General features: G+C 39.6%; 2 protein-coding genes across 3 annotated transcripts in view; both read right to left on the reverse strand.

Annotated features, from left to right (window-relative positions):
- The window catches only part of LOC109937504 (collagen alpha-3(VI) chain-like), a 747,545-nt gene that overhangs the window by 412,058 nt on the left and 307,560 nt on the right, over window positions 1-27,927 (reverse strand). The gene's annotated exons all lie outside the window — the stretch shown is intronic.
- The window catches only part of LOC109923168 (collagen alpha-3(VI) chain-like), a 51,048-nt gene continuing 37,419 nt past the window's right edge, over window positions 14,299-27,927 (reverse strand). The window contains exons 7-10 of one of the 2 annotated variants that reach the window (XM_048599148.1): window positions 26,070-26,672; window positions 23,574-24,158; window positions 17,657-18,241; window positions 14,299-16,099 (exon numbers count right to left, since the gene is read on the reverse strand). In XM_048599148.1, coding sequence (XP_048455105.1) covers window positions 16,092-16,099; window positions 17,657-18,241; window positions 23,574-24,158; window positions 26,070-26,672 — 1,781 coding nt within the window. In that variant the 3' untranslated portion in view covers window positions 14,299-16,091. The remainder of the gene's footprint in view (window positions 16,100-17,656; window positions 18,242-23,573; window positions 24,159-26,069; window positions 26,673-27,927) is intronic. The other variant, XM_048599149.1, reaches the window with a different exon arrangement.

Consider the following 27,927-nt stretch of genomic DNA (forward strand, 5'->3'; position numbering starts at 1 on the left):
GTATCAGATATCCAAGGTGAGCAGGTTAGATACTGGGAGAGATGTGGTAGATGTCGAAGGAATAGCCTACGGTCAGTGGGATTAATTAGGTATCAGTTTGTGTGTGTGATTTGAGCATCAGTAGGACAGTTATCCAGAACTTAGAACAGGTTTAAATCATCTAACTAATTTTCTGGGTTACTATCCAGTAAGGCCCTGCACTCGTCACAGCCTGCCAATTTAAAATGATGCATTTATGCCTAATCTCTGCTTCGTTGTCATTAATCGACCCCTTACCATGCTAATGTGTCATCCTCAAATTCCTAAAATTTTACCCTCAACACCCTATCAACACTTATTCGGTCACCTTAATGCTTTGGAAATTCAAGTTTACTAAACTGCTGGCCCCTCATTATCTACCCTGCTACATCCTCAAGAAAGCACTGATAAATTTGCTTAACAGGATTTCCCTGCCATAAATCCATGTTGACTTGTTCTAATCACACCATAGTTTTCTGAGTGCATTGTTAAGAGTTTCCTTAATAATAGATTCTGGCACTTTCCTGATAACAGAGATCTGAGTGATTGATCTGTTTCCTCGCTTTGTCCTCTCCTGAATAGCAGTTTGTTAACCTCTTAATCTGCTGTGACTGTTCCAAAGTCAAAGGAATTTTGGAAAACCATAGTCAGTGCATTCACTATGTCTGCAGCAACCTCTTTTAGTATCCTTGGCTGTAGACAATCAGATCCTGGAGATCCATTGGATTTTAGTCCCACTGGAGTTGGTCTTTTAGCACTGTGGTATCTCTGACCTCTCAGGCAGAAGTTTTAGGTTCAAGTTCCACATGAGGGCTTATTGGTCATGGATTTTGTTTTTCATAATGTGGTCAGACAGGTCAATTATCAGCCTGTGAGTCTTTCCAAATGCTTGATGGCTGGTGGTAAGAAGTGGACACTCTCCTGCTCATCTATTCCACAGAAGAACAATGACAAACCATATCTTTACTTTGGCCATAAGTGTGGACCATCCAGTGTAAATCTTGGCCCAGCCCTTGGAAACGGGCACTGGAGAAAAGACAGACAGATAGATAGATGGCCCTGTACATTTTGTGCATACTTTTTCACCACTGATATTAATCTCCTAAATTTTCTCACTCTTCCCACCTCCTAGGTTATCCACTGTTGCTGGTATCCATGACTTGTGTTTTCTGCCATTGATCACAGATTTTAAATCATTGCCAATCGGTCTAGACTGGAGATGAGCAGAATCTTGTACAGACAAAGAATTGTTCAGATGTAGAATGGAAGTGGAAGGTGATTCCATAATGTTAAGAGTATTTTGGACTTATACACGAGCATGAAAAACTTAAAAGAGTAAGGGCACAATGTAGGGAGGTGGAATGAAGCATAACTGCAGTTTCTGAAAGTCATCACCAACATGATAGGACAAATGGTCTCAGCCTTGGCTCTACATTTCTAGGATGCGAAGAATTAATTACTACCTCAAGCCAGCTAAGGCAGCGAATAAATATATTTAAACAGACCATAACATTGCACAGCTAAACTGAAACAATTTAGAGGAAAGGAGGAGATGACAGATTTTTAATTAGTAGTGGGTTGAAGAGTTATGGAGAGTGAGCTGGAAAGTGGAGTTGATGCCAAGATGAGATCAGCTATGATCGTATCAAATGGCAGAGCAGACTTGAGGGGCTAAATTGCCTACTCCTGTTCCTAGTTCTTGTTCTTATGAAAAGCAAATGACATTCTTTATCTTCTGCTTTTTTTTCTTAATTTATGTATCAAGCAGGTTACTGATATGTATCCTTCACCATTATTGCTCATTTGTCTGCCTTACAATGAATCACACAATGCAGAAGAAACATTCACCCATCATTGTGGGGTTAACCCTGAAAGAGCTGTTAACTTGGGCACTTCCTTATAGTTTTCTTTATAGCCTTACAAATGTCTTATTTTTAAATATAGTGCCACAGAGTGATAATCATAGAATCATAGATGCCTACAGTACAGGAAAAGGCCCTTTAGCCCATCGAGTATGTGCCAATCAAAAACATGCACCAAACTATCCTAATCCCATTCTTCATCACTTGACCCATAGCCTCTTATGCATTGGCATCGCAATTGAACATCTAAATACTTAAATGTTACATATTACAGAGATAAGATGCAATCTTTTTTTCACAACAACTCTGTGAGAAAATAGATTGCTCCTCAATGCCCCTTCTGGTTTTTTTTGTCAATTACCTTATGAGTCTGGTCACCAACCTTTCAGTTGTTGGAAACAATCTATCCCCAATCACTCTTTCAAAACCATCATAGACCTTTCATAACACATTTGTCTTGGCCTTGACTTTCCCAAAGAGACCAATCTGAGTCTCACCAATTCTTTCTACAGGACTAAAATTCCTTACCCCTAGCCATTACATCCTTTCCAAGATCTTGACATCTGTCCTAAAGAGCAATGTCTAGAATTGGACATGAAAAAGGAAATTTATACCCAAGAATGAATGAGATGGAATTAATCAAAGTGTTATAAAATATGAAACCTGACTGCCAAGCTGCCTCCAAACCACCTATTGCTGGTTTTAATGGAGCAATGAGAGGAATGGTCACTATTCACTCACCAGAGATGAGGTTAGCAATTTAAGGATTATAATAAAGCTGAATGTTCATATTTATGCACCATTTTAAGGTTATCTCTGAACAGGAACTACAGAGAGGTGAAAACTTTTCAATCAAAGATATGAGTACCTTCACACTTACCTGCTGGATCCAATGTACCTGATTCAACAAACACCTGCAATTGGACATCAAGTCCATCTCTTCTGATTCTTCTTCTCCCTGTCATTTCATGGGATATAGTCATTTCTGGCAAAGTTTGCATTTGTTGCTCATCCATAATCATTTTTGAATTAGACGCTTGCTAGGTAATTTCAGAATAATCTGCTTAATGGCCTTCCTTAAAGAGCATTAACATACCAGATGGAATTTTGCAACAATTCACATTAGTTACATAGTCCATACTGTGACTAAACTTTAATGCCAATGTGGGATTTGAATTCATATCCGGAGAGAATTAGCATGGGTTTCCATGTTACGAGTCCAATGATGTTGTTGCCATGGCACTGCCTCCCCCTTCCCAAGGCCTTCAACAGTCCAATTGTAACCTCTTATCCCTGAATCCTCACTCATATTCTCAATTTAGGATCTCATCTCCCTTAACACACTGCCCCCACACTCTGGATTTAACCCAACAGTAAGCCAGGCTCAAGATACAGGGCCACCCACTCCCTGCTGGGTTCGAATTCCCTCAATGTAATAGTTTGAATTGGATGCAATACTTATAACTGTAACTAGAAACAAAACATAAATCTTTGTTGATGGAAGGAATGAGTCAACCATTTTGGATCAACACTGGAAAAGATAGGAATCTGCCATTCCAACTTCCTTCTGAACTTACAGACCATAAATACGATTCTAATCAAATAAAATCATAAACATGAATACTTACATAAAATAACATTTAACTGGAATGCTATTAAGTGGCTTTTCCCAATTGAGATATAAACATAACCAAACTCGAGTCTGTTTTTTGGCATAATATGTCATTTTTATCATGATCTGTTTAGTAGCATCTGCCGACACAGCAATCCATTTTATTTACTCCACAAAGCTGGACTTTGCAATATCAAATGAAATGGAAACAATTATGATGTTTTCTTAAGCAAAACGAATTACAGCTAAGTCAAGCATCTGAGACCAATAAAGACGCCCTTAGTTAAATGCTTTGGTCCATGATTATGATTAAGTATGCAACATGGATGTTTCCAAGTTAAATTTTCCAGATGCCAATATCTATGCTTCACTGGCTTGTATGCTCATTTGAAATATCCGTTAGTGCTAAACCTGGTGGAGAGGATACGTGGGTAGACTGACTCAGTGCTTAGCTCTTTTACCACTACAAACTGTATTAGACTTTAGGTTAAGATTGGTGAAGCTAAGGATTCCTTCTCAGGTGCTAATAAGGGACTAACATAATTTAAGCCTGGACTTGTCTTGAACAATACAGATGAGTCCTTAGCACAAAAACTGCCTATAATTTGGAATGGTAAGTAGATAATTACCTTCTCACTCAAAACATGAAAAGATTAGGGTGGGAAATGGATAGTTCTATCATGAGTCACTGGGATAGAGTGCTGGTAATGAAGCCCACTATTCCCAGAGTTGACCAAAAGTTAAAGATGTTTAAAAGAAATACATAAAATCCCCAAAATACATGATTTTCAGCGCAGGTTGATAGAAAGCATGGGTCAAGTTTCTGTACTTAACAAGAAATCACTATTTATTAGTGGTTTTTAGACTCTAGTTACAGGTAAACAATGAAACTAAATTAAGTAAACTCTACAAAGTAAACCTCTAAACCCTTTGTAAACTACTACTACTACTACACACACACACACACACACACACACACACACGGGTATAACTGGGTAAACAGTTCCAAAGTCTTTATTTGCATGATCTTTTGGGTAGTTTGCGAGTGCTCTTTCACCTTTATTTTTCTGAATGCTTCCACTCATTTACAAGAGGCACAGACTGACTGGTTAACTTATGAAAGGTCTCTGACTTATCCTATTTAAAGTCACTACGTGCAGCATCTGCTAAAGGAAAGGTTTTTCTTCAGATGTAAAGTGGCCAACTGCAGAGAACTGGGAGAGAAAGATTTTGGCTGCTGCAGATCTGCTGGTTTCTCTTCTGGTCAGATAAGTTTCTTTCTTGCTCATGGCCCAAGCTGCTCAGCTAATTGACAACAATCACCTTATTGTCGGCAAGCAGAGAACCTTTGTCACCGTTAAATGGTCCCCAGATCACAAACAAATCAGCTTCACTTGTAAACGAACTCTTGACTCCATTCCATGTGCACATTGCTAGAATCCACAGCCACACAAACAGGACTCACGAAAAGTATCAAATTCCTCACTTTCAAAACATTCAGCCATCCAAGTAAATCTTTGGGTTTCAATCTGTTCTTTCTTATTTCAGTTCACAGTTTTAAAAAGGACAAAAATATGTTTTTTACGGTTCACATTGATGCATTAAGAGTGCAGACCTGTGTGTTTGCTTGAAGAATGTTCAGGACAGTTTAGACAATATTTTAGGCAGCAGTTAACTTGAACCGGACAGAGCATACAGGTGTACGATACTGCGGAATAGGATGAGTTTTATTCTTCATCCAACACAAATAGTATTTGTCTTGTAAACACTCAATGATACAATGCTGCAATTTCTTAAAGTAAACTATCCATTCAATTTTCACAGAATTCTTCTCTCTTGCTGAAACATATTCAATTCCTTCTGTTCAATGCTGTGTCTTTAAGGGGTTATTTTGTCCTTTTTTTAAGAGAGGTTTTAAGGCAGAGGCAATGAGCAGTCTACCAGAATCACTAGAGTAAATTGCTTGTGAGGCTTGGGTTCTTTTCAAGTTGGCCTGAATGGGTGTGGTCAAACTCCTACAGAACCAAGATCTTTAATTCATCTTTCAGCAGTTGCTGTTTGGGTCTTGAATGAGTGGAAGCTATTTTTTCCCTCTCTCGGTTACAGCCAAAAGCTGGGAGTCCTCTGCTTGCTACAGGAGTTGCATGTCAGACAATCTGTTTTCTGAATTTGCCTTTTTCCAAAGGTGTGTTTATGGGATGTTACTATATTATAATACTTAAGTAGTAATAGTTATTGGTATCTGTTATTCTTTCTTTTGTTGTATTTTAACTATAGTGGATAATTAAGGTGTGTTTTGCTCTAAATTCGGCACTTTGACCAATCGAATTGCACCTTGAATACAACACCTTACATTTACTTTTAAACTAAGAAAAAGTTAGGGTTGAGACTTTCTTCTCAATACTTTGAGGGTTTTTGTCTTGTCATAACACTTCCCATCATTACATTTTTTTTTGTTTATCCTTTAAAGGCAATACAGTGGTCAGCCAGAGAATTGTATAAATAAATAGTAGCAATATGAATATAAAAGCCAGGAGCAGAAAATGAATAAAAGAGTTGTGACAGTGGCAACAGCAACACGAACTTTTATGGTGGTGTTAAAGTGTCCCAGAGCACTTCAGAGAAGTGTTATAAATCAAAATGTAACACTTGGTCCATGTGAGGGTAGGTGAACTCAAATTTAATTGAAGTGATAGATTTTAAGAAACATCTTAAATGCACAAAATGATAGAGAGAGTGTAGGCTTTTATTCCTGCTTTCCCTTGAATGTCAGGCTTAATCTGGATATCAATAACTAAGCCTGCCCTAACAGTAGGATGTTCCCAATTGTTCTTTACTAAAGTGAGATATACTACAAAATACTCCAACAATAATAATAGATCACAAGCTTACAATGCTTACAATCACAAGTGATCCAGTTTACATGGACTGGTCCAAGGATCAGACCAAAACAGGTGATCAGCCTGCTCTGTCCCAAACTCCAGTTGATCAGATGACTCCTGTTCCTGGGCATTTTAACTATTACCCTGCGGCACGTTCTCTTATACCTTTTTCCATGCATGTTGCCTGTGTGATCCTTGACATTGTCCACTCCTCAGCGATTGATGGATTGACCGCTGGCAAATATCACAAGTGTGTCACATCTATAATGATTGGTTGATCTTTTACGCATTAAGATACCTCCTTGTTTTCCCTGGAAAGAGGCTTATCTCTTGAATTTAACAGACCTGGGCCCTAGGCCAGCCTGCTCACACAGCTTTTATAGCCTATTTCCTTGCAACTTTTTTGTTGTCCAATCAACCATCTGATACTTGTACAGCAGAACCTTGCTGTTAATTACACTGTTTTGCTGAGAAATAGTCAATTGTCACATCTGCTGTTCTGAGTTTGGTTTTAACAGGACTAGCTCTAACCCACACCCAGACATACTGTGTCAATAGCTCAGCACACCAACTACTGAGTTTACAATGCTTAATTTAAGCACGCACATCTCTTCAGAAAGTACCTAAGTCACCATCCAACTAAATCATCTCTCAATAGGGTAGGTTCTAATGTTTTTTTCCTCATTTCAGCTGACCCAGAAAATTTAAAATAGCTCCTACTTGAGAGAGGCAGAATCTTGGAGCTTTGTCAGCTGGGAAACAATGCTCAAGAGGCCAGAATTAAAACAGCATAGATATCTCAGAGGGTTTGCATGAGAGAGTGGAGTATAGAGATAGACGTTGACTAGGCCATGGAGGGATTTAAAACGAGGATGAGAATCTTAAAATCAAGGTATGTATTTAACCAGCATCCAAAGTAGGCCATGAGCACAGGAATAATATGTAAGCTGTACTTAGTACAAGTTAGACCATAGATAGCAGAGCTTTGTCAGACAACATGCTTACAGAAAATGTGGGACACTAGTGAGGAGTGTATTGATATAGTCAAATCTGAACAGCAATTGACAAAAGACAGCCATATCACTGAGTGGTATTGCGAAGCTAGAACTAGGCTTTAGTGGTGATATGGATATGTGGTCGGAAGGTTGGGATTCAATATGACACACTATCTGGATTAACCGCAGACAGTTGCCAAGGAGAGGGTTGGTGTAGGTGGATAGGAAATGAAGTTTGTAGCATAAAAATGAAGCATATGGATGAGGACAGCCAATTAAACTGATTAAGGCTACAAGTAGGAGGAATTTTGCATCCTCCCAAATTCTTGTAAACTAAAAAGCAGACACGCCCAGCCCATATGCACCCACTTCCCCCACCCGCTGGCTTGTATTTCATATGTAGAATCCCTAAAGTGTGGAAACACGCCATTCAGCCCAGCAAGTCCACATTGCCCCTCCGAAGAGCATCCCACCCAGGCCCATTCTCCTACTTTTCCCATGTCTAACCCACCTAACCTAAACATCCCTGGCACTATGGGCAATTTAGCATGGCGAATCCACATAGCCTGCACATCTTTGGACCGTGGGAGGAAATCAGAGCACCCAGAGGAAACCCACGCAGACACAGGGACAATGTGCAATCTCCACACAGACCGTCACCTGAGGGTGAAATTGAACCTGGGTCCCTGGTGTTGTGAGGCAGCAGTGCTAATCACTGAGCCACCATGCCGCCTAAAGGCCATTACTTCATTGAAGGTGATTTTCTTTTGGCGGACTCAGAGTTCTTTGAGCCAGAAGCTCTTTACTTCATTGACAGAGCTATGAGCATGAAAGGACAGGATCATGATCACACCTGATCCAGATGGGAGATTTTCCTTCTGTTCCTGTCTACCTGCGAACTAGATCCTGTTTGTTTGATTATTGCTGTGCCTCGACGGATTTAGGGCACTCATTTTTTTTTTTCTGCCAGAACTGAACTGAGAAGAAAATATAGTTTTATATATCTATTGATGTGATCTGAGCATTTCTGGTTTGGCCAACACTTATTGCCTATCCCTAACTGCCATTAAGAAATGATAGTGAGTATCCTTCTTGAATTGCTGCAGTCCATGATGTGTACATACATCTAAAGTGCTGTTAGAATGGGAGCACCAGAACTTTCCGCACTGGTAGTGAAAAAGCAGCGATAACGGTGATAAGTCAGTATGGCGTGAGACTGGGAGGGGGACTTGCAAGTGATGATGCTCCCGAGCATCTGCCACGTTTGTCCATATAGGTGGTATAGGTCCTGTGTTTGGAAGGTGCACTCTAAAGAGCATGGGTGTGAGGTTGTGATGCATCTTGTTCAATTTGTGGCCACTGTGCATCAGTGGTGTTGGGAGTGACTATTAAGGTGGGACATGGGGTGTCAATCACGTGGGCTGCTTCATCCTGGATTGTGATGAGTTTCTTGAGTGGAATTGGAGCTGCACAAATCCAGACAAGCAACTCCATGACATTCTTAAATTGTGCCTTGTTGCTGGAATAGGCCTTGGGGAGATAGGATGTGAAATACTTGCTGTGGAATTCCTAGCCTCTTACCTGCTCTTGTAGTCTTTGTATTTTTATGACTGGTCTAATTTAGTTTCTGGTTAAATTTAACCCACAGGATGCTAATAGTGATGAATTCAGCAATGGTAATTGCATTAAGTGTCAAAGGTGAGATAATTATATTCTCATTTATTGATGATGTTCATTGCTTGGCACTTGCGTGGTGAAAATATTACTTGCCAGGTATTGTATGTGGACATAGACTGCTTCAGGAGCTAAGGAGTCATGAATGATACTGAACATTGTGCAACCATCAATGAACATCCCACTTTTGACTTTCTGATGAAGGGAAGGTCATTGATGAAGCAGCTGAAGATGGTTAGGCTTTGGACACTACCATGAGGAACTCCTGCAGAGATGTCCTGGGATTGAGAAGATCAGACTCCAGCAACTACGATCATCTTTCTTTGTGCTAGGTATAACTCCAACCAGCAGAGAATATTCCTCCTGTTTGTCAGTGAAGTAAGTTTTGGTATGGGTCATGGATGCTGTCCTTAGTCAAATGCTACCTTGAGGCCAGTCACTTTCCCCTCACTTCTGAAGTTCTGCTCTTTTGCCAATGCTTGGAACAACGTTGTCATGAAGTCAGGATCTGAAGAGGACTGATGGAATCTAAACTGAGCGTCAGTCAGATGGTTACTACTGTGCAAGCTCCACTTGATGGCATTTTCAATGACCCCTTTCATCACTTTTCCTATTGCAAGGAGTAGACTGATAGAGCATTAATTGGCTTTTTTGTGCACAGGACATAACTGGGCAATTTTTTACATTGGTACATAAATTCCAGCGTTGTATTTGTATTGGAATAGCTTGTTTGGGGTGCAGCAGGCTCTGGGAACAAGTCTTGGGTACTATTGCTGAAATTTTGGGAAAGGGGATGGAGTGTGACACCAGGAAGTGACCAAAAATAACCTTATCTTGGTGATGCAAGCTGTGGAAGTTTAAGCCAGGTAGGATATCTCCATTTAGGGGAATGTATCAACACCCAGGTTTCTGGCAATTCAATGATGTGAATGCAATAATCCTCAACAGTCTCAGGGATGGCAGGGGCCATGTTCATGGGCGAGTGGATATTCTGAAGGGAAACACAGAGAGCAGCAGTTTCAGGTGATCTCCTGATAGAGCCCATGGAATTCGCAGTGAGAGTGGAAGGCACATAACCGAGCAGGTAGGTCAAGATGAGCTTCCAGCAGTCACACTGTCATAAATATCGGCACAATATTAGAATGAAGCACATTGTTTTGTTGTTCACAATGATGCAGCACTGAATGCATTCATGGGCCCTTCAGAAGATAGCAAGAGAAGGATAAAAATAAACTATGACTTATCTTATGAAGGAGCTATTTTAAAGATTACAACGCAGCTCATTGTATTACAGGTAACTTTTTGGCAGGAATATATGACTGGTTGCCAAACTGGAGGAAAAGCAGTTTAGGCTGAACCAAATGTATGGTAGCTAAGTTTGCTGATGGGAAAGGAAGTTGTGAAGAGAATAAGAAGGGCATAATCTTACAGGGGTCTCAGTCACATGGGTTATAAGATTTGTGGCAGATTCGGATGGACTATCTGACAAGCCCATCTGTCATGCTTTTCAAAAAGAATGTGGTGGGTTTCTCACTAGGTAGCAGTGAGATGACAATCGAGGGGACTTGTTAAATGCTCAACTGACTCCATTATTGCTCAACTTTCTATCTTAGCTAACTCATCAAACAAGCTACATATTGAGAAAATTGACACGGTCACCAGAGTGGGTACCTAGTGAATTCGGCTCCTCACTTACACTGAATGGTGTTGTGTATGACCAAATCTCAGGGCTCAATCCTCAGGCACCAGTCAAGTGCAACCCCACGTCCATGGAAATTGACATTTGATACGTGACAATCCCTCGTGTCCACCATGGCACCTGTCCAATACAGCTGCAGGCCATTTCAGAAACATAGACATGTATTGCAAGGTGTACTGAAACTGGCATTGAAAGACTACAGCTAGGACACAGTGCGCCCACAGACAGGGATTCCAGCTCATGGAATGGACGAGAATGCAACTCAAGGCTGTTCACTTGCTCTTGCAGTGTTTGGTCTGTTAGCTCATACATCCATGCTTGCATTGCCTTGCTGTGTCATGCTGTTAGTATGTTAGCACTTCAGCCAGAGCCAAAGGCTCTAAATACTGTTATATAGACATGCTGATTTGCGCAACACATGGAACACAGGCTATTTCTCATTTACACAGTGCCCTATCAAAAATGGTGTGGGCACAAGGGATGGCAGTCTTTTGGCAGTCATCTTCTGAGTGGCAAATTGTCAGGGAATGGCACGTGGTAAGATGGAGCCAGAATTGGATATGATGGATGCCATAGCGGTAGGGTAGGCGGTTGGTGCAGCCAGCTCGGCAAGGCATGGTGATAAAATGTGACAGACATTGCAGCAGAAATCTTTCCAAACAACTCAATGAATGTCAGAATTAGCCAATAAAACAAGATTCAGCCCAAAGCGTCTAGAAAAAGATGTCAATAGATTAATGAGTGGGCAGATATTTGGCAGATGGAGTACAATGTGGAAAAATATGAGCTTGTGCACTTTGGCAGGAATTATAGAAAAGAAATATGTTAGTTAAATGGAGAGAAACTGCGAACTCTAAGATGGAGGGAAATCTAGGTGCCCTCGTATACAAATCAGAAATAAAGCATAAGTCTGCAGATAAAGCAAGTTGATGTTTATTGTAAGGTGGATGAATATGAAATTAGAGGTACATATTTGCAGCTGTAAGCAGCCTGGATGAGACCGCATTTGGGAAATGGTGTACAGTCTTGTTCCCCTTTTTGAACACAGTTCAAAAATTAGGGTTTTCTCATTTAAAATTGAGATGAGATTTGTTTTCTTAGAGAGTTGTTATTTGTGGCATTCTCTTCCTCAGAGTACAGTCGAGACATAGCCATTGACTATTTTTAAAGCTGAGTTCAATTGGTTCCTGATTGATAAAGGAGTCAAAGGGCACGAGGGTAGAGGGGAGACTGGAGTTGATGCCACAGTCAGATTTGCCATGATCTTGTCGAATGGTGGAGCAGGCTGAAGGGTTAAATGTTCCACTTCTACTCTTGATTCTTGCATTTTTATGAATCAATTCCAGAATGGCAGCAGGAAAGGATTGAAAAATGCTGAAAGCAAGGCCAAATGCTGAAGGAATGAGTGAAGGCATGATGATAAGTACAAGACATTTAGCAGGACACAAATAAAAGAAAAGCAAAAGAAGGAAATCAAAGTGATGAGCTTAGATCAGCACATCTGGCAGCATCTGTGAAGAACAAAATCAGAGTTAACATTCCTTGAGTAAGGGTCAAAGGACCCAAAACGTTAACTCTGATTTTTTTCTTCACAGATACTGCCAGACCTGCTGAGCTTTTCCAGCAACTTTATTCTTGTTCCTGATTTACAGCATCTGCAATTCTTTCGGTTTGTATTTGTTGAGTTTAGATACTGAGCAGGAGCCACTTCGTGCACAAAAATGGACCCACAAAAAAAAAACCTCGTCATTCAGGCCTGGTTATGTAGCAATTTTTGGGATATGTAAAACCCAGTAGTAAGTGGAATGGACAGATGGGGTGTGTTATCTAGACTTATATCAGAATAATGTTCACTGGAGTCCTGGATTGCTGTTAAAGTCCTTGGAAATAAACCTGCAAGTAGTTTGCTGCTTTTATGGAAAGCATCAGCAGAGGGAGTTAGAGGAGCAGAAAAAACATAAGATGTAAAATGAGCAAAGTGTGTTTACCATTAAATTTTAAAGATTATAAATAATAGAGGGGACCAAGAATTCTGCATTCAGGTCCCACATACTCCAGAGATATGTAATTACATTTCTGAATGGGTTGACTAAAAAATATCTATAAATAATAGCACTTATTCCTTTATTGCTTCATCCCTAGTTTTCTCTCCACTATGTTTTCTAACCTTCCTTCCTACTATCCCTTTTGGAGCACACCATTTTTCAAAATATAAGGATCTCATTTGTTGGAATTGCTGGTCTATCGTGATAAAATGGAATACTTTTATAGCAGTTTTAGTTTTTTCTATAACAATTTTATTTCCCATGTCAGTGGGAGGTATATATTGCTTCACAGGCACAGATGGCCTTTCACTAATTCACAAAATGGCTTACCTGAACAGGACTAATGATGTGGTCCTGGCGTCACATAAGCTGCCAGTCATTAAAATTCTCAAAGAAATAATAACAATAATAATGAGAGATCAGCTCGTGATCATTGATATGATGCGTGGTCACAATATGTACTTAGAGTGTCTTGAGCATCCTAACATCTTGATATTCAAGACCCAGTCCATGTACCTTAACTGGCAGAAATCAGTACTGAATACTGTAATATTATACATAAACTATAATGATCAATAAAAAGGAAGGTTCTATTTGTTATAGTTTACACTGATGATGAGAAATAAGCTTGTACTCTTGGGTGCTGGGCTGTCTTGAGACAAAGCTTTATTTGTCTCGGGGATTTGATGTATATCAAGAGGATCTCAAATTATTTCCTCCTCCTTTGTCAGTGAAAATGTTATCCCCTGCCAAATCTCATGTTCTGAGTTGACCACTTTTCCAAATGTGTTCTCCTCTGTTCTCCAACTGTGTGGGCCTGACCTTGGATGGTTCTTTTCTATTATGCTTACAATGGTTTCAATTTCTAATCCATTACCCTCTAGTGTTCTCCAAGGATATTCCTGTGGTCTGCTCCTGTTTCTCATCACCATGTTGCCCCTCAGAGAGATTATCGGAAAGCCTGAAGTTAATATGCGCACGTAGACTGCCGGCACCCAATGCCTACCTCATTGACTTACAGAGTCATAGATTGACCACCATCTGAATTACTTATCCATATCTTTGTTACCTCTGGACATGACTATTCAATGCTCTCCTGACATTCATCCCATCTTCCATCCTTCATAAATTTGAAATCTTTGGCTGCCATGACCTAACCTACATTAAGTAATTTCTTTCATTATCTCTGTGTTCACTGGCCAACACTTCCTTCATTAAACATGCCTCACTTTCAAAATTAGCATCCCTGTTTACAAATTTCTCCATGGCCCTAACTCTACAACCCTCTGAGATTTGTACCATTTTGTTATTCGCTCATGGGACATGGACGTCTCTGGTTGGCCATTTGTGGCCAAGCTTTCAGCTACCTGGGCCCTAGGTTCTAAATTCCCTTTCTAAACCTCTACACCTGATTCCATCCTTAATTTATTTATTTCAGCTATCTCTTTGAACCAAACTTTTTGTCATAAATCATATAGTTGTGTCAAATTTAATTTGAGAATACGCCAGTGAAGAATCTTGGGATATTTTACTCTATTAAATACAACATTTAAATAGACATTGTTGTCAGCAATCTACATAACATTTAAGAGGCAAATTTGTTAAGGACCATAAATCCTATGGACTATCAATCCTGGTACTTTCATTGTAAAATATCAGCCATGATGCTAAGGCAAAGCAGACTCGATGGGCCGAATGGCCTAATTCTGTAGTTACATCCTGTGGTCTTATGGTTGATGGCCCTCACTCACAAGAAATCTCAGCCTTACTTCAATCCAAGCTTCCAGGAAATCCAACAAAATCTGCCAGCTCCAGGGTTTGCAGGGTTTCAGTTCAAAAAGAGTATTGGTGTGCTTCCCACGTTCTCCTTAAGAATGGGAACCATAAACTTTGGATTTAGCTTTTACCCATCAGGATTCCGAATTGTAGCCTGAACCTCAGGTTTGTTGGATTTCACCTTTTGACCACCACAGCTAAATAAGGATCTGATCATTGAATTTGTGGTGTTTCAGCCCCAGACTGGTGGGGACCGGGGACTATGCCATCCCCTGCTAATGACTAATCACCAGGACAAGAGTGATATTGCTGCAGGAAATTACACAAGAACGTCTGACCACAACATGAGGAACAAAACAACATGGCAATTAACTCCTACAGGAGTTTCAATTAATCATCTTAATTTCCTTGCTTTATTCATGTTTTTTGTTTCTCGGACTGGGGTGCCTGGGGTAAAACAAAACAAGAAGACAGAGCTCATTTTATCAAGGGTTGCTCACTCTGGGAAGAGGAATACTTCCTCATTTCATAGGCACAGTGGCAAATTCCTCTATTCTGTCCTGACAAAGTGAATTTACCCCAGTTTCAGGAACCCACCTGCCAATGCAGTCATGTGCCATTTCCATTTCTCACGCCACCTATCCCCTCACTAGGAGAAGATTAACTATCCCGTCCACACCAACCCTCTGAAGAGCACCCCACCCAGACACAACCTCACAGCCAGCAGAGCAAAGAAATTTATGGATATTTTAATCAACTTATTCAAACATGCCATGATACACCTCTGACATTGATGGGGCTTGAATCCAGGCTTTTGGCCGAAAGGTAGAGTCACTTCCACTGTGCACAAAGCTATCTGAGCTTGATATAAACCCAGGGACCATAGGAAAATGGTGCGGGCATGCCAATTTATTCCAACTGTGTTCCTTGACACTGTTAGCCTTAGATCCCCAGTGAGCTAATTCTTTAAATAATATCAGCACCCCTTTTCAAACAAATATACTTCAGATAAGAAGTACCACTGAGAAAGAAATAAATACACACACACATATATATTTAAGAGGTTTTCTTTCCGACACCCATTGTAGCTTGTGTTTTGCTTTTTGTATTTAAGTAACCAACAAGAATGTTCATTAACTAATACACATGAACAAAAGCAGAATGCCTAATCACTCAGAATGGGATTAATTGTAGCACAGAATATGAGTTCCTTACATTATGTTCCTATTGAAACCATTTTGTATCATGCAACGCAAGTCATGCACACCAATGTTTTTAATAAGTGTACATAATTGATTAAGATAAACTGCAAATCATGACATAGTTTTACAATAACTACAGCAGTCACTCAGAGTTATCAAAGTGGTGGCTAAAAGTAAAGATAATCCTGTTGCTTGATTTCCTGTTTGAATCATTAATTAATTCCGTACTCCTGAAACTTTTTCTATTGCTGGAGTTACAAGAAGAGCTCAGAGTTTGAAAATTACAAAGCAATAAATCCACAGGCACCATCTGTCTGCAATGTTAGTTAGTTATCTGTGGAAGAAAGAAAAGGAATTAGTGCATTTATAAGGTACTAACTAGCAGCGCTGGAGACTATGTTTAAAGTGATATATGTTTTACTGCCCAGCCATTGTTCAGCCCACAGCATTTTTACCAACCCAATAAACAGAGGTGGGGTATGGTGTTGAACATGTAATGTAAAAAACAACAAATGCTGGAAATTTAACAAAAGAAAACACACAATGTGTTGGAAATACAGAGCAGATTATTAATATCTGGAAAGGAATAAAACACATCTTGATGTTTTGAGTGCAGCTCTTGATGAGAGCACAAAATCTGCTGAAAAGTACACGCTTGAAAAATCAGTGCAGTTCTGGTGCCCTGCTTCCAGCATGTTTTCTTTCTTGGGGATGTGAAAGAGGAAAAGAAAACACAGGGAGCCCAACAAAAGCAGGGTCTCTTGGCTATTTTCTTGAGTAATGCTGGGTATGCTTACAACAATCAAAAGTTACCTAAATCTAAAATGTCACATATATGCCCACTCTGTCACTTCCAGCAGTGGCAGTTTAGTCTTCTCATCCTGCATTCCAAACTCATGCAGAATTCAGTGACAGGATTGGCAACAGAGCCTGGGATCCTCTCAAAGAAACAGAACTTAGCAGGATGTTGGCTGAAAATTTCAGATTGACACAGCTCATACATAATAGCCATTCATTTCCCATAGTTGTTAATGTTGAACGTTGCGGAGATCTTAAGAAATAAAATGCCTTTAACAGAAACCTAGGCAAAGGAAATGTCTGCATTTAATTTGATACACTTCAATTAACATTCATTTGTTTCTCCTACAGTTTTAATGCCAATAGAATCATGCAGGCTTACACTGGAATATGATTCATTTGGCATGAAGTGCACAATTGTCCATCGTCAAAGTTTTAGTTTTAGCATTTACATGTGAGTGCATTACTCATTAGATTGTAACTTTTATGAAGTTTCAATCAACCCAGTGCATCTGCGACAAAACCATCCTTTTAACATTTTCATGTTCTTAACCTTTTAGTTCTAACTTAGTTTTGGTTATTTATAAAAAAGAACATTGCTACATCTTGCAGATTTCTTTTTCAATCATTACATAGGTTTAACTCAGCTCACAATATATAAATAATTTTTTTTTTCAGATTGAGGTATTAATATGATAAACTACAGAACACAACTAATGGCTTACAATGTCCTAAAGGTCGATGAGAATGAAATTAAATGCAATCAAAAAAGAGTCAAGGTATATTATAGATTACAGACTGGGTGTAGCAAGGGTTAGGGATGCTTTTGAAATTTTTACTTTGATCATTGGATAGTGATTAGGGGAAACCTTAGGTCCTTTTGTTTTCAGTTGCTAATTCAGCGATCCTGAAACCATTAGTATTAATATGACTGAGATCACATCTAGAAGTTAGATCTCCTTAGGTCCAACCTGGACACTAAGCAAAACAGCTCAAACATTAGCCAAGGTGACTATTTTTCCATTACCTTGCCTTCTACTCAATTGGACAATTCTACCCTATTGGCAGTCAGAAGAAAATGTTATGTAAATACCTTTGACAGGTGTTTCAACAATTTGCACTGCCACCGTTTTCACTATCTGCTGGAGTTGATCCTGAATGTTAAGCAAACCTTGGAAGCTGTTCACAGGAAAAGCCAAGCTGGCAGTATATGCCATCGGTTCTAGCACTGATTGATCAGCATCCCTCAAGCCAATCGCAAAAAGCACGATTCCCAGTTTCCTCAGTTTCTTTGCCTGCTGTGAAATATCATCGTGGGACTTTCCTGAAGTAAGAAGCAATAGAATCTGTGGAACAGCATTGTCCATTCTGCTTCCTGCTGAGCTTATGAACACATTCTCAATGACATGGTCCAATGCACGGCCAATGTTGATTTTTTTGCCACGTTTTAGCTTGAGTTTCTTAATCGTAGCCAGAACTTGCTTCTTGGTTGAGTGGGTATTTAGATAGAACTCAGTTCTTGGGCTCTCACTGAACTGTACGGCAGCAAATTGAACTTTCTCTGCTCCAGCATCAAAATTATCTACCATTCTCATCATAAATTTGCGAACGTTTGGAAATCCTTTTCCAATTTTAGCAGAACCGTCGAGGAGGAAGACGATATCTCTTTTATCACCATCTGGAACAAGTAAATGGAATCATCCTCTAAAGATTTTTGTGCAATGATAGCAAAACAAAATGAAGCACCATACATAAAAATATTGGAGAGGCTTCTTTTGTTCTTTTTTTCTTACCTTAGCCAAACAGACACTGATTCACCTAGTGATTAAAGGGATAGATGAATAGGGAAGATGAATATATGGTTGGAGACACTGAGTGGAAGGGAGGACTTTAGATTTTTGAGACACTAGGATGAGTTCTGGGGGTAATAGGACAGGGCAGACAACTTACATTTGAACAATACCAGGTTAAATAATCTCACGGGGAGTTGCTCAGTGTTGTTGTGGAGGGTTTGTGTCAGCTTGGCAGGGCGAATCAGATCCATGATGTACCAGGAAGAATAAATAAGGCACATAAAAGATTTGTGAGCAGAAGATGGAACTAACAAAAGAGATAGTGGGTATCCTGTCTACATTTAAGGCTGAGATAGATCAATGGATTTTCGATCAGTAGGGTAATGGGGAAAATGCAGGATCGTAGACGTGTGGAATGTCAGATTGAAGGGCACAGCAAGCTCAAGGGGCGGACTGGCATATTCCTGCTCCTATTTCTGAAGATCCTATCAGTAAGGTATTAGGTGAGGCCAATGCAAGAGAGAATATAGTCTAAATTAGACTTACACTGCAAATATATAAGTATATGAAGTGTCGTAAATAGAATTAGTAAGTCGCAGGCACACTTGGGGATAAGTGGTATGGCAATAGTAGGGACTTGTCCCAAAAGTGAGCAGGATTGTGTATGAAATATCCCTTGATACAAGGGCCTGGATGCAGGTTGGGTACACAGAATTGGAAGAATTCTGGGCTTCATCTACCCTACTTTTAAAAATGGCTGCTCGGTTACTGGTTTTCAATCTAGGCTGGAGGATGGGGGAGCACTATTGGAACTTGGGCCAGACAATCATGGACCAAGAGTGGGCAATGCTGGGTGTGAACTCATCTATGTATCCCAGCACTACATTGAAGTTTTAGAAATAAAGAACCTATAACCATTAGGAGCAATTAATCAAGCTATGAAATGGCAGATAACTTAATATGATAATGGATGATCATGAAATAAGTCATGCAATAGTAATCCAATAATGAAATGTCAGGCTTATGTCAACAGATATAATAAATACTGAGCAATCTTTTTTTTCAACATGTCAGACATTTTCAAAAGACTTAAAGGAGAGGACTTTCCTTTACTTTGACAGGTCCTTTTAACAGTTGTCTTTGAGAGGTCCTCTTGACACCTTGGCAGGTCCCTCTCTTAACACTTTTGACACCTCCAATGAATTAGAGGGTTAATGGGTTGATGCACTTTTTATGACTACTTAAGTCTACTTCTAACCATTCCAAAGGGTACTCTACCTCCTCTAAAATGACCTGACACCCTATCTTCCAGAGGTATCCTGGAACCATATCCGAAGAAATATGCAGTCTTTCCAAAGGGGTAAACTGGCTATCTAACAAAATGCATCTGCTTTTATAAGATCTGTTGTGTGCATTTCAGGTTTCACAGTGCTGGACTGTCAAAATCTCACTTGATTTAAATCATTGGCTGCCTCTGTGAATGACACATGTAAATCTTGCCTCATTCTCATTCCCACCCCTGAGAGAATGGGAAATACCATATTGGGGATGTGACTTGCCAATTGCAGGCTCATCAACCAATTTAGACAGGATGAAGAAGCACTTCCTCATGGTGAAAATACATACCAACGTATTTAGTAAAGATAACGAAAGAAAGAATAAGGGAGGATGGTTGGACTGCCCAAGGAGAACATTACAGTGCTGCAAAGAGAGGACAGCCTAGAAGAGTCAAGGAATAATCTACCAGTTTACAGTAAAGGAACAATATAATTATCAATGCAATGTTGGATGTATTTTGCAGGCCACAAACCAGTAGAAAGACATAAAGAAGTATATATCCAGGGAAGTTTCAAAGAGGTGCTGGAATTATAGGGCAGTGATCATGATGTGTTTCAACTATGCTGATTTAGACTAACTGAAATAGTATTGGAAGCATTAGAGGTTCGGAAATGTGTTCAGATGAATTTTCTTAATCAATATGTTTCTGCTCTAATGAAATAAGGAGACATTGCTGGGACTAGTTCTAAAGAATGAGCTGTGCCAGATGTCAATTCAAAAACGTTTATGGAAAAGTGATCATATTACCATAAGGTTTAAGTTAGCAGTGGAAAAAGTAGAAGAACAAAGAAAAGTAAAATTACCGAGTTTGAGGACAACTAAATTCACTGAGGTGAGAATGGGTTCCCAAGTAAGCTAGAATCAAAGATCGGCAGGCAAAACTAACTGAATGACAGACTCCCTTTAAAGAAAAGATAGTTTAGGCAAGTTAGATTTCTTCATGGGGAAAAGTAGGATAAACAATTTTCAAAATCCCTGGATGAAGAAAGAGATACAGAGAAAGATTAAGCAGAAAGAGGATAAATTTTAGGTTGATAATATCATTGACAATGAGGCCCTGTATAAAAATTTTATAGGGGAGTTGTAAAATAAATAACAGATACAAAAAGAGCATATGAGAAGGAGCCTAGCAGGTAATTTAAACGGGAATAGAAAGGCCTTCTATGTAAATATTGCACGTATGGAGGTAAAAGCCATAGCTGAAATGTTTAATAAGTACTTTTCCTCCTTAATCACAAAGCTACTCCTTCCCCTCCAGCGATATTTAAGTGGAGGTGATGGCCTAGTGGTATTATCACTAGTCTATTGATCCAGAGATCAAGGTAATGCTCTGGGGACCCATGTTTGAAACCCACTATGGCAAATGGTGGAATTTTAGTTAAATTAAAATATCTGGAACTAAGAAGCTAATGATGACCATGAAACAGTTGTTGATTGTCAGAAAAGCCTATCTGGTTCACTAATGTCCTTTTGAGAGGGAAACTTACCAGTCTGTCCTATATGTGACTTCAGGCCCATGGCAATATGTTAGACTCTTAACTGTCCTTTGGGCAATTTGGGATGGACACTTTGGGATGGACAATAAATGCTGGCCCAACCAACAACACGCACTTCCCATGAATGAATAAAAGACTATGCCTGACTCAAAGCAAGTCACTCATGTTTCAAATTCAATATCCCTGCTAGTTTAATGGGCCAAGATGCATTATTGTGGCTAGTTTGATTTAAGTGGAAGCTGCTTCTTGTTTGGTGCCCCAATACCACTGCACATTGTTAGCAATGAGCTTGAATAGTTTCACACTTGATACCATGTTAAGTGAGAACAATCCCAATAATTCATTGTACTGCTTTAACATCCATCGGTCGCTTCATTTCTGCTGTAGCTTTCACCTTGTCAGAATCCGAGCAAAGTCCTTTCACTACCAATACATGACATAAAACAAATATGTGCGTGACTTCAGATTTCTTCAAATGCCTCTTTTTTCTTCTTGTTCTGTTTTATTTTCTTATGCTTTTACTTCTCCCATTCCTCAGTGACTGTTTCCTACACATTCACATGCTTGTCATCAGCTAACAGCTCCTCAACGAACATCTACTGGCCTGCTTATCTTTCTTTCCTTTCTTCAGGGCCTGCTGAGTTAATGAGGCCCCTATGAATCTTTATCTTGTATTTCAAGCTGAACGTGAGGGTAGATAAAACTCTCCTCAGCAGATAGTAAGCTGATCTCACATATCATTGAAATGATAATCATTATGAAGGAATCCAATACCTCTAAAAACATCTTTGTAATCCTGTCATATCTATTCATTGGTTAATGATTTAGGAACCTGTGAAATGCTGAAAATTTCTTCTAGCATATGTAGTGTTACCAATCATTATCACCTTTAAATATGCACAGGGACTCTGCCCCCACAGCTCTCTGTGACAAGGACTTTCAAAGACTCACAACCCTTTGAGAGAAGAAATTCCTCCTCACTTCAGTCTTAACTTGGCACCCCTTTTTTTCTGAGATATGCCCTCTAGTCTGAGACCCTCCAACAAGGAGAAACATTGCCCTCAGCATTTACCCTGTCAAGCCCGTTAAGAATCCTATATGTGTGACTCTCATTTGTTCAGGCTACTTAATTACTTCTGTAGTAACTTCATAGTTTTGCCACAGAAATGGGAAGAAATTCCAAGTATGTTTCATACCGTCTTTCATTTCATGTCCACAGTAGTAAGGAATGGAAAATTTGCAGGCATTCTGACTCACACTGGTAAATCAAAGTCCCAGGTTGTTGTTCCATCTCTTTCTTCTGCTTCTTCTTCTAGCAGCTGGCACTCTTACTGCTCTGAAAATCCACACAACTTCAGCGGGCCACATCTCACATCTCGTTTCATGTGACAAATTTTAATGCCTGCTACTCATTTACATACACTATAGTTATACGACTATAGTAAGCCATAAGTGTACGTTGCACAAAATTAATTTCTCTAAAAAAGGATATAACCTAAAAAGTTAGATTGAATTAAATTAGGAAACACTGCTACATGCAAGGGATGGGATGGTGGAAGTTTAGAGCTCTCTTCCACAAGCAGCAGCCGATACTGGTTCATGGTTTGTTTTAAATCTGAGATTGATAGATTCCTAGTAACCACAGGTATTAAGAGATTTTGGCAAAGGATATGATGCAGAGTTAAGCCACAAATTAATTATTTTCCCATTGGATGATAGAACAGAATGGGAGACTAAATGGCCTTCTCTTATCCCGATATCATGGACATGTTTGACCAAATATCCTGCTTATATGCTGTGAACGTTGCGTAATACACTGCAATATTCTTATTATTCATGTATAAAAGTATTGTACCCTTCTTTATCTCTCCTGTTAACTCTTATGTACGTTTTACCACTGTTTACTGATGCCAACAACAGAGAATCTTTATTTTAAAAATCACTAGATTTCTGTGATATGGCAGCACTTAGCTGTGAATTTATGTAACCTATTCTGTGGAGAGGGATGTAAAGTTTAGAATGTCATCAACAACTTGGAATAAGAGTACATTTGTAGTTGCAATTGTAAATTGTGTTTTGACCCGTTACATGAAAACTGAAATTGCTGGCTTCTACAGAGAGACTGAGCCCATGAAAATGGCTGCAACTAAGCACTTTATAACAATGGCACTTTGGTCCCAGTGTCGAGAATGGAAACTGCTTCAGTAGTTATGTTCTGCGTTGTTCGTGCCTAGTGCACTGTCTCATTAATGTTCCAATGTTCCCTTCAAAGAAAGTATTGCCTTTGCCTTGCTGCGAAGCAATATTCACCCAAAACTGATAACAGCTAGTTTGTAATTCTGGTTCTGATAGACAAAACTAAGTAATAAAGGTGGTTGGTTACCTGTGCTGGTAGTAGGTGGTATTGGGACACTGTCTACATTCTTTGAAATGCTGAACAGGTGCAAGTCCAGATCTGAAAGACCCCAGTAGTCATCTACCTGAAAAACCAGGCTGGGTGAATATGCAATTTGATGTAGTTCTTGTCTGTCTACATTCCCAATGCCAATAACGAATGGCACAACACCAGCCTGCTTCAGCTCCTCTGTTGGCTGCTTCACATTATCCAGTGACTTTCCAGAAGTAATGAGCACTAGGATTTGGGAAATCCCTAAATGGTGCCTACCCCCACCAGATCTACTGAAGACATTCCTCCTGACAAAGTCTAGAGCAGAACCTGTCTTGAGTCTTCTTCCGCCTTTAAGCCGAAGCTCCCTGGTTTTCGCCAAAACCAGTTCTTTGTTTGTGTAAGCATTTAATGGAAACTCAATCCTTGCATCTTCACTGTATTGTACCACTGAAATTTGATCTTTGTCTTTTGCAACATTAAAGTTAGGAATTAAGTTGATAATCAGGTCCCGAATTAAATAAAAGAAAGTTCCCACATTGTAAGAGCCATCGACTAGGAACACAATATCTCTCTTGTTACCTGTAATAAATAAGGAAGAATAATTATCACCAAAGTTACTTAGTGAATACCATAAATACCTGTGCATCTTCTGAGATGTTAATTATCCTGTTTAATAATGTTGACCAATTAAGGTGCAAATGTATTTCTCTCATTAGTTTCCAGCCAGCAAAGAGATTCCTGAAATCTCATTCTTTTTCATTTTTCCGTTTTCATAAGAATCAAAGAGTTATACGCCATGGAAACAGATCCTTGGGTCCAACTCGTCCATGCCAACCAGGTTTCCCAAATTAAACTAGTCCCAATTGCCTGCATTTGGCCCATATCCCTCCCAACCTTTCATATTCACATATCTGTCCAAATGTCTTTTAAATATTGTCACTGTACTTGCATCTACCACTTCCTCTGGCAGTTCATCCACATACGAACCACACTCTGTGTGAAACTGTTGTCCCACAGGTCCCTTTCAAATCTTTCTCCTCTCACTTTAAAAAATGCCCTGAGTTTTGGACTCCCCCACCCTAGGTAAAAGAATTTCGCATTCACTTTGTCTATGCCTCTCATGATTTTATAAACCTCTAAAAGTTCAGCCCTCAACCCCCAAGCTCCAGTGAAAGAAGTCCCAGCCTATCCAGCCTCTCCTTATAACTCAAACCTTCCAGTTCCTGCAACATCCTGGTAGATCCTTTCTGAACCCTCTACAATTTAATAATATCCTTCCTTTTGCTGGGTGACTAGAACTGCACACCATTCTCCAAATGTGACCTCACCAACATCCTGTACAACCTCAACATGAAGTCCCAACTCCTACAAAGTATTCTCATATATCTAAAGTTGACATTAAAAGTAATATTCCAGTGTAGCCTTATAACTATTGGTTTTATAAAGCTCCATGAGAAAATTTCTCAGACTGCTCAATAAGTCTCACAACAATATGCTTCCAGTCTCTCTCCCTTTCTTCATTCATTTTTTTCCTCATCTTCACTCTCTAATCTTGCATCTCACTCTGTTACTCAATATCGGTTTATTTTCTTTGCACGATTTACTTACTGTTTTCTTGTTCATTGTCATTTTGCCTGTCTTGTGCAGTATTTCCCAGTATTATGTTCAATCATTTTTCTCAGCATTTCTTTTGTTTTCTGATGATACTTACTGTTTTTTCTTTTCTGCCTCTTTCTGAGCATTTACCATTCTTTCTCCATTAGGTTTACTCATTTATTCCTTGATGCTTGAATTGAATATTTCTTCTCTCTCCTATAGTATTCAGTTCTCATTCATTCCCAGTAATTTCTGCAGTCTTTCAATATTTATCTCAGCAATTACTTTCATTCTTTCCATCTCAGGGACTTGATGCTAAGAGTTTTTCCCAAATCTTTCTGAACCCTGTTTGCTTGCGTTGGTTCGGATGCATCTCACTAACCGAGGGATTGAACAAGAGGCTGAAGTGAGACCCAGTCTAAATCTCCGGCATTCTGCTGTGTCCCTTGATACCTTGTCCATATAGTACCATGCCCCACATTCTGCGGCAGTTGAAGAAGGCACCTCTCAAGGACATGTTAGTGATATAATAAATGTTCACTTAGCCAGCAATGCCCACATCCCATGAATAATAAACAATAAACAAACAATTAACCATAATAATAAACAAAAAGGCCATACTTCATGTGTGAGTTGAGACTATGAAATTATGTTTTCAGTGAATGACGCTATCCATGAAGTGTTTGGGACAATTAGAGCGAGAACACTCGTTTCTCTTTTATCCTTCATTAGCTGCGAGCGACTCACCCAAACCTGCACCCTTCCTGCTCTATATGTTCCAACCTACAAAGAGCAATACACTGACTGAGTCATCAAATATTACTTCAGTCACCTCTCACACTTAACACTGAAAGCTACAAAAATGCGTGCGGAACATCATTCAAGCCCGAGTACCTTCGGTGACAGTGGATGGCATTTTAATAACTTCAACGATCAGTGTTTTTAGGGGCTGTAGCAGCTCGTTCTGTATATCTGGAAGAGACTGGAAGTCGTGAACAGCGAACAGTAAATTAGAGGAATATGCGATCTCGTGTGTTTCTTTGCCATCTGCATCCATGGCCCCAATAACAAATGCCACTATAGCGGCTCTTTTTAATGCCCCTGCTGCCTCTTTAATATTGTCACTTGACTTTCCAGAAATGAGAAGCACCAGAAGCTGCGGCACATTAGCGTCTCGCCGACTCCCTGCTGCTGTTGTGAAGACATTCCTGATGATATAGTTCAATGCAGCCCCAGTATTCAGCATCCTTCCGCCCATAGGTTTCAGCTTGCCCACTGCATCCAGAACGTCATCTTTATTCGAATAGGTGTTCAAAAGAAATTCAACTTTTGGGCCCTTGCTGTACTGTACTACTGCAACGCGATTCCTGTTCAACCCAACATTCAGCTGTTCAATTAAGCCTTTGAGAAATTCGCGCACTGAACGAAATGATGAACCAGCTTTAGTTGAGCCGTCAATCAAGAACACAATGTCCCGTTCCTGGTTATCAGTCATATCTATCAAAACAACAGCCAGAAGTTTGCAGTTAGCATGTATTTTTCAAAAGGCGCTGCTGAATCTAATACATTCATTGTTTATCTATCCTATTGTTTCCTTCCTCTTCCAAATTTGCATTCATGCATTTTGAACTGTCACCACTAAAATTTTATAGAGAATGTTAATTAGACTTTAAAATTGGACAAAAAATCCTTCAAAATGCTTCTCGGAAACCGCACTTACAGATTGAACTGGTGGTTAGGACTGTGATGGACCTTTCCCGGGAAGAATTCAAAAGAAACCTTTCATAAATTCAATGAAATTTCCAAGGGTACACAGAAATTCCCTGACAATGGATCCACTAGATGTAAAAATGGCTTGTCCTAGCTGTTGCAACATGACACATCTAAACGAATGGCTGTGACATTTATAAATTAAATACCTTGACTAAATTAACAGTGGATGAGTCTGTAAGTTAATGTGGGTGGACATTGCAACAGCTTTGGGATAGTAGCAAGCTTAAGTTTTGATTTGTATTAGGCAGGTTGTGCGATGGACAGAACTCCAACAGGACCTTTTAGCTAATCACTGTATCACATTTCACTTGGTTATGTTCAATACTAGTCATGTGATAAACTAACCTGATCTTTTTGAAGACTAAAGCTTTGCTACAGATCATTTTTAAATTGGAAAATAAAAGTGGGTTTAAACAAGTCAGACAGTTCACAGGCCAATCTGCATACATGGCCTTGTATGGTCATAACAACTTAATGGATTTTAATTTCGATTGTGTGCCTCAGTGTTGGGCAAAATGCCACACTTTGAAACAAAAGCAAAGCTAATAGCTCTTGGATAGAACCATAGAGGGGATATGGGACAGTATGTGTTGGCTACAAATGAAACAAAAACTAGTTGTCTATTCTAATCCCGCCTTCCAGAACTTTGCTGTAGTCTTGCTTCTCACAGCATTTCAGCTGCAAATACAGGTCTTTCTAAATGAGTGAGCGTTTCCAGCTTAACCATCAAACCAGGCAATGAATTCCAGACACCCTCTGGGTGAAAGAACATTTCCACATGTACTCTGTAATCTATTTTCCAGTCACCCTGAATCTGTGCACTACCCACCCCTGGTAAGTGACTCTTTGCAAAGGGATAACAAGGTGTAGAGCTGGATGAACACAGCAGGCCAAGCAGCATCAGAGGAGCAGGAAGGCTGACGTTTCGGGCCTCGACCCTTCTTCAGAAATTTCTGAAGAAGGGCTTAGGCCCGAAACG

The sequence above is a fragment of the Rhincodon typus genome, chromosome 7 (genome assembly GCF_021869965.1).
Source record: "Rhincodon typus isolate 14 chromosome 7, sRhiTyp1.1, whole genome shotgun sequence".
Taxonomy (NCBI): domain Eukaryota; kingdom Metazoa; phylum Chordata; class Chondrichthyes; order Orectolobiformes; family Rhincodontidae; genus Rhincodon; species Rhincodon typus.